This window comes from Panulirus ornatus, chromosome 19, assembly GCF_036320965.1.
Source record: "Panulirus ornatus isolate Po-2019 chromosome 19, ASM3632096v1, whole genome shotgun sequence".
In the NCBI taxonomy this organism is placed as follows: domain Eukaryota; kingdom Metazoa; phylum Arthropoda; class Malacostraca; order Decapoda; family Palinuridae; genus Panulirus; species Panulirus ornatus.
In genome coordinates, this window is record NC_092242.1 from 581,865 (window position 1) to 598,253 (window position 16,389).

General features: G+C 42.7%; 1 protein-coding gene across 3 annotated transcripts in view; it reads right to left on the reverse strand.

Moving 5' to 3' along the window:
* LOC139755303 (protein DENND6A) overlaps positions 1-16,389 on the reverse strand; it is a 150,528-nt gene that overhangs the window by 118,876 nt on the left and 15,263 nt on the right. For all 3 annotated transcript variants that reach the window (XR_011714072.1, XM_071673423.1, XM_071673422.1), the window contains exon 3: positions 930-1,010. Coding sequence is in view for 2 of the 3 variants with exons in the window: in XM_071673423.1 (XP_071529524.1) it covers positions 930-1,010 (81 nt within the window). In the remaining variant the exon portion in view is untranslated. The remainder of the gene's footprint in view (positions 1-929; positions 1,011-16,389) is intronic.

Here is a 16,389-nt window from a genome sequence, read left to right on the forward strand (position 1 = left end):
CCGACACATATATCCTCTTGGTCAATCTTTCCTCACTCATTCTCTCCATGTGCCCAAACCATTTCAAAACACCCTCTTCTGCTCTCTCAACCACGCTCTTTTTATTTCCACACATCTCTCTCACCCTTACATTACTCTCTCGATCAAACCACCTCACATTGTCCTCAAACATCTCATTTCCAGCACATCCACCCTCCTGCGCACAACTCTATCCATAGCCCACGCCTCGCAACCATACAACATTGTTGGAACCACTATTCCTTCAAACATACCCATTTTTGCTTTCCGAGATAATGTTCTCGACTTCCACACATTCTTCAATGCTCCCAGGATTTTCGCCCCCTCCCCCACCCTATGATTCACTTCCGCTTCCATGGTTCCATCCGCTGCCAGATCCACCTCCAGATATCTAAAACACTTTACTTCCTCCAGTTTTTCTCCATTCAAACTCACCTCCCAATTTACTTGACCCTCAACCCTACTGTACCTAATAACCTTGCTCTTATTCACATTTACTCTTAACTTTCTTCTTTCACACACTTTACCAAACTCAGTCACCAGCTTCTGCAGTTTCTCACATGAATCAGCCACCAGCGCTGTATCATCAGCGAACAACTGACCCACTTCCCAAGCTCTCTCATCCACAACAGACTTCATACTTGTGATCACACATTGCATTTATGATACTGGAAGACACACAAAAAGGAATATCATAAAAAAACAGGATCCTAGTACGAAACAATGACCACACAAACATCATTGAATCTATGTACCCTTTATTCATTCCCAGCTAATAATTCCAGATTCTTGCCATACAAGCAGTTTTTAATTTTCACAGCATCCATTGTAAATGTTTACTTTTTTAAAACCAAACATGGACACATCACACAGTTCAAAGAGAATCCAAGTCTATACAATTCTAGCCTCACCTTCTGAAAGTATCCTCGCCGTAACGTTCGATCCTTTACCTGCCTGAAGTATACATAACCATACAAGTACCCATCCTCTGTCTGGAAACAGAAGAAATGTCTTACAGAAAGATTCCAGAATTCAATTCCTCGGAATACTATGACTCAAGATGGAAATTTCAAAATCAAGTGTAATACATCAAAAGGAATCCTACTGGAAAAGAATCATAAAATAGAAATGCACTTATATCACTACTTACTAATAACAACTAGAGAGTGGATGTGAACGAAAGAGGCCATTTCTTCATCTGTTCCTAGTGCTATCTCCCTAATGAGGGAAAGGGCAAGTATGAAAAATTGCAAAATTCAACAAGGATTGTGATAAACCATCAGTAAAGAAAGCCTCCTACACAGACACTTTTTGAAAGAAGAAAAAGAAGGATCAAAGCAAGGATTTTCCTTGGGGGCTCAGTTCCTAATGTTACCATTATCAGAGGAAAGGTGAGTATGTGTATATGAAAGAAAGAAGATATCATAAAATGATAAGAATGATAAAGAGAATGACCAACTGGAAGACAAACAGTGCAAGAATGAAGCTGGTAAACTGGTTTCTGCTCTAAATATTTAGGCATGGTATGTGTTTGCTATCATACTAGAAAACCTTAAAGTAAACATGACATCAATGCCCATAAAAATGTCCACAATTACAGAATGAAAAAAAAAGTTTCTCACCTCTTTCAAGTTAAATATACACATCATCAAAAATCAGATTTACAGTTTTGGGTATAAGGAAAACAGAATATTACCAATGTATCTCCTATATAAAGCAAAAGGCAACAAAGAGGAAAGAAGCAGGGGCCGATAAATAGCTTTACTGGCACACTTATGAGTAAATGTTGTGCTACTGGATCCTGCAAATGAATACTTCTGAAAGTGTTGAATGTAAGTAATCATCTCATTTGCTAGTGCATAAAGAGAAAAAATCATAAATAAACCAACCGTGGGAGGCTCTTTTCACTGAGAAGTGCTCTTTAGCAACAACAAGAGTCATCCAAAGTAATACTCATTGGTATACATTGGTGGGGCACAAATATAACCTTACGTAGAATTACTTTCTTAATAAGACCAGTGAACTGAAAATGGGGGTTATGGAATTAAGATAAATTCTGAAATACAGATATTTAATTACAAAAGTCCACTGCTCATTGTATTATACAGCATAGACAGTAGAGTTTTGAAACATGCAATCTTACAATGATGGAACTGAGAAGTCTCTAACTCTGTGGTTAATATTTCAGTGAACATATTCTACCACGTTCCCCTTAAAAACCAGCTTTTAACTATAACTTTTCCTTGATTTAAATGCATATACCTGTACTGTAAGTGTAGTTGTTTCTCTAGTGGTCCAAAAAATACATATATACTTATTTTTTATTTCTATTCATTTATTCATTATACTTTGTCACTGTCTCCCGTGTCAGTGAGGTAGCACAAGGAAACAGACAAAAGAATGACTCAACCCATCCACATACATATGTATATACATACATGTCCACATACGCACATATACATACCTATACATTTCAACGTATACATACATATAAATATATACATATGTACATAATTCATACTTGCTGCCTATATTTATTCCCATCACATGCCACACATCAAATGACACCCCCATACCCCCGCACATGTGTGAGGTAGGGCTAGGAAAAGACAACAAAGGCCAGATTCGTTCACACTCAGTCTCTAGCTGTCATGTATAATGCACCAAAACCACAGCTTCCTATCTAGATTCAGGCCCCACAAAACTTTCTATAGTTTACCCTAGACACTTCACATGCCCTGGTTCAATCCATTGACATCACGTCAACCCTGGTATACCATATCGTTCCAATTCACTCTATTCCTTGCACGCCTTTCACTCTCCTGCATGCTCAGGCCCCGATCGCTCAAAATTTTTTTCACTTGATCCTTCCACCTTCAATTTGGTCTCCAACTTCTCCTCGTCCCCTCCACCTATGACACATATATCCTCTTTGTCAACCTTTCCGCACTGATTCTCTCCATGTGAACAAACCATTTCAATACACCCTCTTCTGCTCTCTCAACAACACTCTTTATATCACCACACACATCCGCCCCATCCTGTGACTCACTTCTGCTTCCATGGTTCCATCCGCTGCCAAATCCACTAACAGATATCTAAAACACTTCACTTCTTCCACTTTTTCTCCATTCAAACTTACCTCCCAATAGATTTGTCCCTCAACCCACTGTACCTAATAACCTTGCTCTTATTCACACTTACTCTCAGCTTTCTTCTTTCAAACACATTACCAAACTCAGTCACCAGCTTCTGCAGTTTCTCATCCGAATCAGCCACCAACGCTGTATCATAAGCAAACAACTGAATCACTTCCTAAGCCCTCTCACTCACAACAGACTGCATACTTGCCCCTCTCTCCAAAACTCTTGCATTCACCTCCCTAACAACTCCATCCATAAACAAATTAAACAACCATGGAGACATCACGCACCCCTGCAGCAAACCAACATTCACTGGGAACCAATCACCTCCCTAACAACCCTATCCATAAACAAATTAAACAACCATGGAGACATCACTCACCCCTGCCACAAACCGACATTCATTGGAAACCAATCACTTTCCTCTCTTCCTACTCATACACATGCCTTACATCCTCAATAAAAACTTTTCACTGCTTCTAGCAACTTGCCTCCCACACCATATACTCTTAATATCTTCCACAGAGCATCTCTATCAACTCTATCATATGCCTTCTCCTAATCCATAAATGCTACATACAAATCCATTTGTTTTTCTAAGTATTTCTCACATACATTCTTCAAAGCAAACACCTGATCCACACATCTTCTACCACTTATGAAACCACACTGCTCTTCCCCAGTCTGGTGCTCTGTACATGCTTTGACCCTCTCGACCAATATCCTCTATATAATTTACCAGGAATACTCAACAAACTTTTATACCTCTGTAATTTGAAAACTCACCTTTATCTCCTTTACCTTTGTACAATGGCACTATACATGCATTCCGCCAATCCTCAGGCACTTCACCATGAGCCATACATACAATGACTATCCTCACCAACCAGTCAACTACACAGTCACCCCTTTTTTAATAAATTCCACTGCAATACCATCCAAACCCGCTATCTTGCCAGCTTTCACCTCCCGCAAAGCTTTCCCTACCTCTTCTCTGTTTACTAAACCATTCTCCCTGACCCTCTCACTTCACACATCACCTCCACCAAAACACCCTATATCTGCCACTCTATCACCAAACACATTCAACAAACCTTCAAAATACTCACTCCATATCCTTCTCACATCACCACTACTTGTTATTACCTCCCCATTAGCCCCCTTCACCGATGTTCCCATTTCTTCTCTTGTCTTACACACTTTATTTACCTCCTTCCAAAACATCTTTTTATTCTCCCTAAAATTTAATGATACTCTCTCACCCCAACATTCAGTTGCCCTCTTTTTCACCTCTTGCACCTTTCTCTTGACCTATTGCCTCTTTCTTTTATACATCTCCCAGTCATTTGCACTATTTCCCTGCAAAAATTGTCCAAATGCCTATCTCTTCTCTTTCATTAATAATCTTATTTCTTCATCTCACCACTCACTACCCTTTCTAATCAGCCCACCTCCCATGCTTCTCATGCCACAAGCATCTTTTGCTCAAGCCATCACTGATTCCCTAAATACATCCCATTTCTCCCCCACTCCCTTTATGTGCTATGCTCTCTCCTTTTTCCATTCTGTACTCAGTCTCTCCTGGTACTTTCTCAGACAAGTCTTCGTCCCAAGCTCACTTACTCTCACCACTCTCTTCACCCTAACATTCTCTCTTCTTTTCTGAAAACCTCTACAAATCTTCACCTTCGCCTCAACAAAATAATGATCATACATCCCTCCAGTTGCACCTCTCAGCACACTGACATCCAAAAGTCTCTCTTTCATGCGCCTATCAATTAACACGTAATCCAATAATGCTCTCTGGTCATCTCTCCTACTTACATACGTATACTTATGTATATCTCTCTTTTTAAACCAGGTATTCCCAATCACCATTCCTTTTCAGCACACAAATCTACAAGCTCTTCACCATTTCCATTTACAATGCTGAACACCCCATATACAACAATTATTCCCTCAACTGCCACATTACTCACCTTTGCATTTAAATCTCCCATCACTATAACCCGGTCTTGTGCATCAAAACTACTATCACACTCACTCAGCTGCTCCCACAACATTTGCCTCTCATGATCTTTCTTCTCATGATCAGGTGCGAAGGCACCAATAATCACCCATCTCTCTCCATCCACTTTCAGTTTTGCCCATATCAATCTAGAGTTTACTTTCTTACACTCTATCACATACTCCCATCACTCCTGTTTCAGGAGTGGTGCTACTCCATCCTTTGCTCTTGTCCTCTCACCAACCCCTGACTTTACTCCCAAAACATTCCCAAACCACTCTTCCCCTTTACCCTTGAACTTCATTTCACTCAGAGCCAAAACATCCAGGTTCTTTTCCTCAAACATACTACCTATCTCTCCTTTTTTCTCATCATTGTTACATCCACACACATTTAGACACCCCAATCTGAGACTTCGAGGAGGATGAACACTCCCCGCGTGACTCCTTCTTCTGTTTCCCCTTTTAAAAATTTAAAATACAAGGAGGGGAGGGTTTCCAGCCCCCCGCTCCCGTCCTCTTTAGTCTCCTTCTACGACATGTGAGAAATGCATGAGAAGTATTCTTTCTCCCCTATCCCCATGGATATACACACATATGCACACACACACACACAGATATATATATATAAATATATATATATATATATATATATATATTTTTTTTTTTCAAACTATTCGCCATTTCCCGCATCAGCAAGGTAGCGTTAAGAACAGAGGACTGGGCCTCTGAGGGAACATCCTCACCTGGCCCCCTTCGCTGTTCCTTTTTTTGGAAAATTAAAAAAAAAAACAAGAGGAGAGGATTTCCAGCCCCCCGCTCCCTCCCCTTTTAGTCGCCTTCTACGACACGCAGGGAATACGTGGGAAGTATTCTTTCTCCCCTATCCCTAGGGATATATTTATATTTATTATTATTATTATACTTTGTCGCTGTCTCCCGCGTTTGCGAGGTAGCGCAAGGAAACAGACGAAAGAAATGGCCCCCCCCCATACACATGTATATACATACGTCCACACACGCAAATATACATACCTACACAGCTTTCCATGGTTTACCCCAGACGCTTCACATGCCTTGATTCAATCCACTGACAGCACGTCAACCCCGGTATACCACATCGCTCCAATTCACTCTATTCCTTGCCCTCCTTTCACCCTCCTGCATGTTCAGGCCCCGATCACACAAAATCTTTTTCACTCCATCTTTCCACCTCCAATTTGGTCTCCCTCTTCTCCTCGTTCCCTCCACCTCCGACACATATATCCTCTTGGTCAATCTTTCCTCACTCATTCTCTCCATGTGCCCAAACCACTTCAAAACACCCTCTTCTGCTCTCTCAACCACGCTCTTTTTATTTCCACACATCTCTCTTACCCTTACGTTACTCACTCGATCAAACCACCTCACACCACACATTGTCCTCAAACATCTCATTTCCAGCACATCCATCCTCCTGCGCACAACTCTATCCATAGCCCACGCCTCGCAACCATACAACATTGTTGGAACCACTATTCCTTGAAACATACCCATTTTTGCTTTCCGAGATAATGTTCTCGACTTCCACACATTCTTCAAGGCCCCCAGAATTTTCGCCCCCTCCCCCACCCTATGATCCACTTCTGCTTCCATATATTTATATATATATATATATATATATATATATATATATATATATATTATTTTTTTTTATTTTTATTATACTTTGTCGCTGTCTCCCGCGTTTGCGAGGTAGCGCAAGGAAACAGACGAAAGAAATGGCCCAACCCCCCCCCCCCATACACATGTATATACATACGTCCACACACGCAAATATACATACCTACACAGCTTTCCATAGTTTACCCCAGACGCTTCACATGCCTTGATTCAATCCACTGACAGCACGTCAACCCCGGTATACCACATCGCTCCAATTCACTCTATTCCTTGCCCTCCTTTCACCCTCCTGCATGCTCAGGCCCCGATCACACAAAATCTTTTTCACTCCATCTTTCCACCTCCAATTTGGTCTCCCTCTTCTCCTCGTTCCCTCCACCTCCGACACATATATCCCCTTGGTCAATCTTTCCTCACTCATTCTCTCCATGTGCCCAAACCACTTCAAAACACCCTCTTCTGCTCTCTCAACCACGCTCTTTTTATTTCCACACATCTCTCTTACCCTTACGTTACTCACTCGATCAAACCACCTCACTCTTTTTATTTCCACACATCTCTCTTACCCTTACGTTACTCACTCGATCAAACCACCTCACACCACACATTGTCCTCAAACATCTCATTTCCAGCACATCCATCCTCCTGCGCACAACTCTATCCATAGCCCACGCCTCGCAACCATACAACATTGTTGGAACCACTATTCCTTCAAACATACCCATTTTTGCTTTCCGAGATAATGTTCTCGACTTCCACACATTCTTCAAGGCCCCCAGAATTTTCGCCCCCTCCCCCAACCTATGATCCACTTCCGCTTCCATGGTTCCATCCGCTGCCAGATCCACTCCCAGATATCTAAAACACTTCACTTCCTCCAGTTTTTCTCCATTCAAACTCACCTCCCAATTGACTTGACCCTCAACCCTACTGTACCTAATAACCTTGCTCTTATTCACATTTACTCTTAACTTTCTTCTTTCACACACTTTAACAAACTCAGTCACCAGCTTCTGCAGTTTCTCACATGAATCAGCCACCAGCGCTGTATCATCAGCGAACAACAACTGACTCACTTCCCAAGCTCTCTCATCCCCAACAGACTTCATACTTTTTTTTTTTTTTTTGCTTTGTCGGTCTCCTGCGTTTGCGAGGTAGCGCAAGGAAACAGACGAAAGAAATGGCCCAACCCACCCCCATACACATGTATATACATACGTCCACACACGCAAATTTACATACCTACACAGCTTTCCATGGTTTACCCCAGACGCTTCACATGCCCTGATTCAATCCACTGACAGCACGTCAACCCGGTATACCACATTGCTCCAATTCACTCTATTCCTTGCCCTCCTTTCACCCTCCTGCATATTCAGGCCCCGATCACACAAAATCTTTTTCACTCCATCTTTCCACCTCCAATTTGGTCTCCCTCTTCTCCTCGTTCCCTCCACCTCCGACACATATATCCTCTTGGTCAATCTTTCCTCACTCATTCTCTCCATGTGCCTAAACCATTTCAAAACACCCTCTTCTGCTCTCTCAACCACGCTCTTTTTATTTCCACACATCTCTCTTACCCTTACGTTACTTACTCGATCAAACCACCTCACACCACACATTGTCCTCAAACATCTCATTTCCAGCACATCCATCCTCCTGCGCACCACTCTATCCATAGCCCACGCCTCGCAACCATACAACATTGTTGGAACCACTATTCCTTCAAACATACCCATTTTTGCTTTCCGAGATAATGTTCTCGACTTCCACACATTCTTCAAGGCTCCCAGAATTTTCGCCCCCTCCCCCACCCTATGATCCACTTCCGTTTCCATGGTTCCATCTGCTGCCAGATCCACTCCCAGATATCTAAAACACTTCACTTCCTCCAGTTTTTCTCCATTCAAACTCACCTCCCAATTGACTTGACCCTCAACCCTACTGTACCTAATAACCTTGCTCTTATTCACATTTACTCTTAACTTTCTTCTTTCACACACTTTAACAAACTCAGTCACCAGCTTCTGCAGTTTCCCACATGAATCAGCCACCAGCGCTGTATCATCAGCGAACAACAACTGACTCACTTCCCAAGCTCTCTCATCCCCAACAGACTTCATACTTGCCCCTCTTTCCAAAACTCTTGCATTCACCTCCCTAACAACCCCATCCATAACAAAATTAAACAACCATGGAGACATCACACACCCCTGCCGCAAACCTACATTCACTGAGAACCAATCACTTTCCTCTCTTCCTACACGTACACATGCCTTACATCCTCGATAAAAACTTTTCACTGCTTCTAACAACTTGCCTCCCACACCATATATTCTTAATACCTTCCACAAAGCATCTCTATCAACTCTATCATATGCCTTCTCCAGATCCATAAATGCTACAAACAAATCCATTTGCTTTTCTAAGTATTTCTCACATACATTCTTCAAAGTAAACACCTGATCCACACATCCTCTACCACTTCTAAAACCACACTGCTCTTCCCCAATCTGATGCTCTGTACATGCCTTCACCCTCTCAATCAATACCCTCCCATATAATTTACCAGGAAAACTCAACAAACTTATACCTCTGTAATTTGAGCACTCACTCTTATCCCCTTTGCCTTTGTACAATGGCACTATGCACGCATTCCGCCAATCCTCAGGCACCTCACCATGAGTCATTTATTTTTTTTTTTATTATACTTTGTCGCTGTCTCCCGCGTTTGCGAGGTAGCGCAAGGAAACAGACAAAAGAAATGGCCCAACCCACCCCCATACACATGTATATACATACGTCCACACACGCAAATATACATACCTACACAGCTTTCCATGGTTTACCCCAGACGCTTCACATGCCTTGATTCAATCCACTGACAGCACGTCAACCCCGGTATACCACATCGCTCCAATTCATTCTATTCCTTGCCCTCCTTTCACCCTCCTGCATGTTCAGGCCACGATCACACAAAATCTTTTTCACTCCATCTTTCCACCTCCAATTTGGTCTCCCTCTTCTCCTCGTTCCCTCCACCTCCGACACATATATCCTCTTGGTCAATCTTTCCTCACTCATTCTCTCCATGTGCCCAAGCCACTTCAAAACACCCTCTTCTGCTCTCTCAACCACGCTCTTTTTATTTCCACACATCTCTCTTACCCTTACGTTACTCACTCGATCAAACCACCTCACACCACACATTGTCCTCAAACATCTCATTTCCAGCACATCCATCCTCCTGCGCACAACTCTATCCATAGCCCACGCCTCGCAACCATACAACATTGTTGGAACCACTATTCCTTCAAACATACCCATTTTTGCTTTCCGAGATAATGTTCTCGACTTCCACACATTCTTCAAGGCCCCCTAGAATTTTCGCCCCCTCCCCCACCCTATGATCCACTTCCGCTTCCATGGTTCCATCCGCTGCCAGATCCACTCCCAGATATCTAAAACACTTCACTTCCTCCAGTTTTTCTCCATTCAAACTCACCTCCCAATTGACTTGACCCTCAACCCTACTGTACCTAATAACCTTGCTCTTATTCACATTTACTCTTAACTTTCTTCTTCCACACACTTTACCAAACTCAGTCACCAGCTTCTGCAGTTTCTCACATGAATCAGCCACCAGCGCTGTATCATCAGCGAACAACAACTGACTCACTTCCCAAGCTCTCTCATCCCCAACAGACTTCATGCTTGCCCCTCTTTCCAAAACTCTTTCATTTACCTCCCTAACAACCCCATCCATAAACAAATTAAACAACCATGGAGACATCACACACCCCTGCCGCAAACCTACATTCACTGAAAACCAATCACTTTCCTCTCTTCCTACACGTACACATGCCTTACATCCTCGATAAAAACTTTTCACTGCTTCTAACAACTTTCCTCCCACACCATATATTCTTAATACCTTCCACAGAGCATCTCTATCAACTCTATCATATGCCTTCTCCAGATCCATAAATGCTACATACAAATCCATTTGCTTTTCTAAGTATTTCTCACATACATTCTTCAAAGCAAACACCTGATCCACACATCCTCTACCACTTCTGAAACCACACTGCTCTTCCCCTTTGCCTTTGTACAATGGCACTATGCACGCATTCCGCCAATCCTCAGGCACCTCACCATGAGTCATACATACATTAAATAACCTTACCAACCAGTCAACAATACAGTCACCCCCTTTTTTAATAAATTCCACTGCAATACCATCCAAACCTGCTGCCTTGCCGGATTTCATCTTCCGCAAAGCTTTCACTACCTCTTCTCTGTTTACCAAATCATTTTCCCTAACCCTCTCACTTTGCACACCACCTCGACCAAAACACCCTACATCTGCCACTCTATCATCAAACACATTCAACAAACCTTCAAAATTCTCACTCCATCTCCCTCTCACATCACCACTACTTGTTATCACCTCCCCATTTGCGCCCTTCACTGAAGTTCCCATTTGCTCCCTTGTCTTACGCACTTTATTTACCTCCTTCCAGAACATCTTTTTATTCTCCCTAAAATTTAATGATACTCTCTCACCCCAACTCTCATGTGCCCTCTTTTTCACCTCTTGCACCTTTCTCTTGACCTCCTGTCTCTTTCTTTTATACATCTCCCACTCAATTGCATTTTTTCCCTGCAAAAATTGTCCAAATGCCTCTCTCTTCTCTTTCACTAATACTCTTACTTCTTCATCCCACCACTCACTACCCTTTCTAATCAACCCACCTCCCACTCTTCTCATGCCACAAGCATCTTTTGCGCAATCCATCACTGATTCCCTAAATAAATCCCATTCCTCCCCCACTCCCCCTTTTTTTTTTTGCTTTGTTGCTGTCTCCCGCGTTTGCGAGGTAGCGCAAGGAAACAGATGAAAGAAATGGCCCAACCCACCCCCATACACATGTATATACATACGTCCACACACGCAAATATACATACCTACACAGCTTTCCATGGTTTACCCCAGACGCTTCACATGCCCTGATTCAATCCACTGACAGCATGTCAACCCCGGTATACCACATCGATCCAATTCACTCTATTCCTTGCCCTCCTTTCACCCTCCTGCATGTTCAGGCCCCGATCACACAAAATCTTTTTCACTCCATCTTTCCACCTCCAATTTGGTCTCCCACTTCTCCTCTTTCCTTCCACCTCTGACACATGTATCCTCTTGGTCAATCTTTCCTCACTCATTCTCTCCATGTGCCCAAACCATTTCAAAACACCCTCCTCTGCTCTCTCAACAACGCTCTTTTTATTTCCACACATATCTCTTACCCTTACGTTACTTACTCGATCAAACCACCTCACACCACACATTGTCCTCAAACATCTCATTTCCAGCACATCCATCCTCCTGCGCACAACTCTATCCATAGCCCACGCCTCGCAACCATACAACATTGTTGAAACCACTATTCCTTCAAACATACCCATTTTTGCTTTCCGAGATAATGTTCTCGACTTCCACACATTCTTCAAGGCTCCCAGGATTTTCGCCCCCTCCCCCACCCTATGATCCACTTCCGCTTCCATGGTTCCATCCGCTGCCAGATCCACTCCCAGATATCTAAAACATTTTACTTCCTCCAGTTTTTCTCCATTCAAACTTACCTTCCAACTGACTTGACCCTCAACCCTACTGTACCTAATTACTTTGCTCTTTTTCACATTTACTCTTAACTTTTTTCTTCCACACACTTTACCAAACTCAGTCACCAGCTTCTGCAGTTTCTCACATGAATCAGCCACCAGCGCTGTATCATCAGCGAACAACAACTGACTCACTTCCCAAGCTCTCTCAACCCCAACAGACTTCATACGTGCCCCTCTTTCCAAAACTCTTGCATTCACCTCGCTTACAACCCCATCCATAAACAAATTAAACAACCACGGAGACATCACACACCCCTGCCGCAAACCTACATTCACTGAGAACCAATCACTTTCCTCTCTTCCTACACGTACACATGCCTTACATCCTCGATAAAAACTTTTCACTGCTTCTAAAAACTTGCCTCCCACACCATATATTCTTAATACCTTCCACAGAGCATCTCTATCAACTCTATCATATGCCTTCTTCAGATCCATAAATGCTACATACAAATCCATTTGCTTTTCTAAGTATTTCTCACACACATTCTTCAAAGCAAACACCTGATCCACACATCCTCTACCACTTCTGAAACCACACTGCTCTTCCCCAATCTGATGCTCTGTACATGCCTTCACCCTCTCAATCAATACTCTCCCATATAATTTACCAGGAATACTCAACAAACTTATACCTCTGTAATTTGAGCACTCACTCTTATCCCCTTTGCCTTTGTACAATGGCACTATGCAAGTATTCCGCCAATCCTCAGGCACCTCATCTTGAGTCATACATACATTAAACAACCTTACCAACCAGTCAACAATACAGTCACCCCCTTTTTTAATAAATTCCACTGCAATACCATCCAAACCTGCTGCCTTGCTGGCTTTCATCTTCCGCAAAGCTTTTACTACCTCTTCTCTGTTTACCAAATCATTTTCCCTAACCCTCTCACTTTGCACACCACCTCGACCAAAACACCCTATATCTGCCACTCTATCATCAAACACATTCAACAAACCTTCAAAATACTCACTCCATCTCCTTCTCACATCACCACTACTTGTTATCACCTCCCCATTTGCGCCCTTCACTGAAGTTCCCATTTGCTCCCTTGTCTTACGCACTTTATTTACCTCCTTCCAGAACATCTTTTTATTCTCCCTAAAATTTAATGATACTCTCTCACCCCAACTCTCATGTGCCCTCTTTTTCACCTCTTGCACCTTTCTCTTGACCTCCTGTCTCTTTCTTTTATAGATCTCCCACTCAATTGCATTTTTTCCCTGCAAAAATCGTCCAAATGCCTCTCTCTTCTCTTTCACTAATAATCTTACTTCTTCATCCCACCAGTCACTACCCTTTCTAATCAACCCACCTCCCACTCTTCTCATGCCACAAGCATCTTTTGCGCAATCCATCACTGATTCCCTAAATACATCCCATTCCTCCCCCACTCCCCTTACTTCCATTGTTCTCACCTTTTTCCATTCTGTACTCAGTCTCTCCTGGTACTTCCTCACACAAGTCTCCTTCCCAAGCTCACTTACTCTCACCACCCTCTTCACCCTAACATTCACTCTTCTTTTCTGAAAACCCATACAAATCTTCACCTTAGCCTCCACAAGATAATGATCAGACATCCCTCCAGTTGCACCTCTCAGCACATTAACATCCAAAAGTCTCTCTTTCATGTGCTTGTCAATTAACATGTAATCCAATAACGCCCTCTGGCCATCTCTCCTACTTACATACGTATACTTATGTATATCTCGCTTTTTAAACCAGGTATTCCCAATCACCAGTCCTTTTTCAGCACATAAATCCACAAGCTCTTCACCATTTACATTTACAACACTGAACACCCCATGTATACCAATTATTCCCTCAACTGCCACATTACTCACATTTGCATTCAAATCACCCATCACTATAACCCGGTCTCGTGCATCAAAACCACTAACACACTCATTCAGCTGCTCCCAAAACACTTGCCTCTCATGATATTTCTTCTCATGCCCAGGTGCATATGCACCAATAATCACCCATCTCTCTCCATCAACTTTCAGTTTTACCCATATTAATCGAGAATTTACTTTCTTACATTCTATCACATACTCCCACAACTCCTGTTTCAGGAGTACTGCTACTCCTTCCCTTGCTCTTGTCCTCTCACTAACCCCTGACTTTACTCCCAAGACATTCCCAAACCACTCTTCCCCTTTACCCTTGAGCTTCGTTTCACTCAGAGCCAAAACATCCAGGTTCCTTTCCTCAAACATACTACCTATCTCTCCTTTTTTCACATCTTGGTTACATCCACACACATTTAGACACCCCAGTCTGAGCCTTCGAGGAGGATGAGCACTCCCCGGATGACTCCTTCTTCTGTTTCCCATTTTAGAAAGTTAAAAAATACAAGGAGGGGAGGATTTCTGGTCCCCCGCTCCCGTCCCCTCTAGTCCGCTTCTCCATATATATATTTTTTTTTTCATTATTTTGCTTTGCCGCCGTCTCCCGCGTTTGCGAGGTAGCGCAAGGAAACAGACGAAAGAAATGGCCCAACCCACCCACATATAGATGTATATACATACACTCTTTTCCTTGCCTGCCTTTCACCCTCCAGCATGCTCAGGCCCCGATCACTCAAAATCTTTTTCACTCCATCTTTCCACCTCCAATTTGGTCTCCCACTTCTCCTCGTTCCCTTCACCTCTGACACATATATCCTCTTGGTCAATCTTTCCTCACTCATTCTCTCCATGTGACCAAACAATTTCAAAACACCCTCTTCTGCTCTCTCAACCATACTCTTTTTATTTCCACACATCTCTCTCACCCTTGCATTACTTACTCGATCAAACCACCTCACACCACACACTGTCCTCAAACATCTAATTTCCAGCACATCCACCCTCCTGCGCACAACTCTATCCATAGCCCACGCCTCGCAACCATACAACATTGTTGGGACCACTATTCCTTCAAACATAGCCATTTTTGCTTTCCGAGATAATGTTCTCGACTTCCAAACATTCTTCAAGGCTCACAGAATTATCCCCCCATCCTATGATTCACTTCCACTTCCATGGTTCCATCTGCTGCTAGATCCACTCCCAGATATCTAAAACACTACTTCCTCCAGTTTTTCTCCATTCAAACTTACCTCCCAATTGACTTGACCCTCAACCCTACTGTACCTAATAACCTTGCTCTTATTCACATTTACTCTTAACTTTCTCCTTTCACACACTTTACCAAACTCAGTCACCAGCTTCTGCAGTTTCTCACATGAATCAGCCACCAGCTCTGTATCATCAGCGAACAACAACTGACTCACTTCCCAAGCTCTCTCATCCACAACAGACTGCATACTTGCCCCTCTTTCCAAAACTCTTGCATTCACCTCCCTAACAACCCCATCCATAAACAAATTAAACAACCATGGAGACATCACACACCCCTGCCGGAAACCTACATTCACTGAGAACCAATCATTTTCTTCTCTTCCTACACATACACATGCCTTACATCCTCGATAAAAACTTTTCACTGCTTCTAACAACTTGCCTCCCACACCATATATTCTTAGTACCTTCCACAGAGCATCTCTATCAGCTCTATCATATGCCTTCTCCAGATCCATAAATGCTACATACAAATCCATTTGCTTTTCTAAGTTTTTCTCACATACATTCTTCAAAGCAAACACCTGATCCACAAATCCTCTACCACTTCTGAAACCACACTGCTCTTCCCCAATCTGATGCTCTGTACATGCCTTCACCCTCTTAATCAATACCCTCCCATATAATTTACCAGGAATACTCAACAAACTTATATCTCTGTAATTTGAGCACTCACTCTTATCCCCTTTGCCTTTGTACAATGGCACTATGCACGCATTCCGTCAATCCTCAGGCA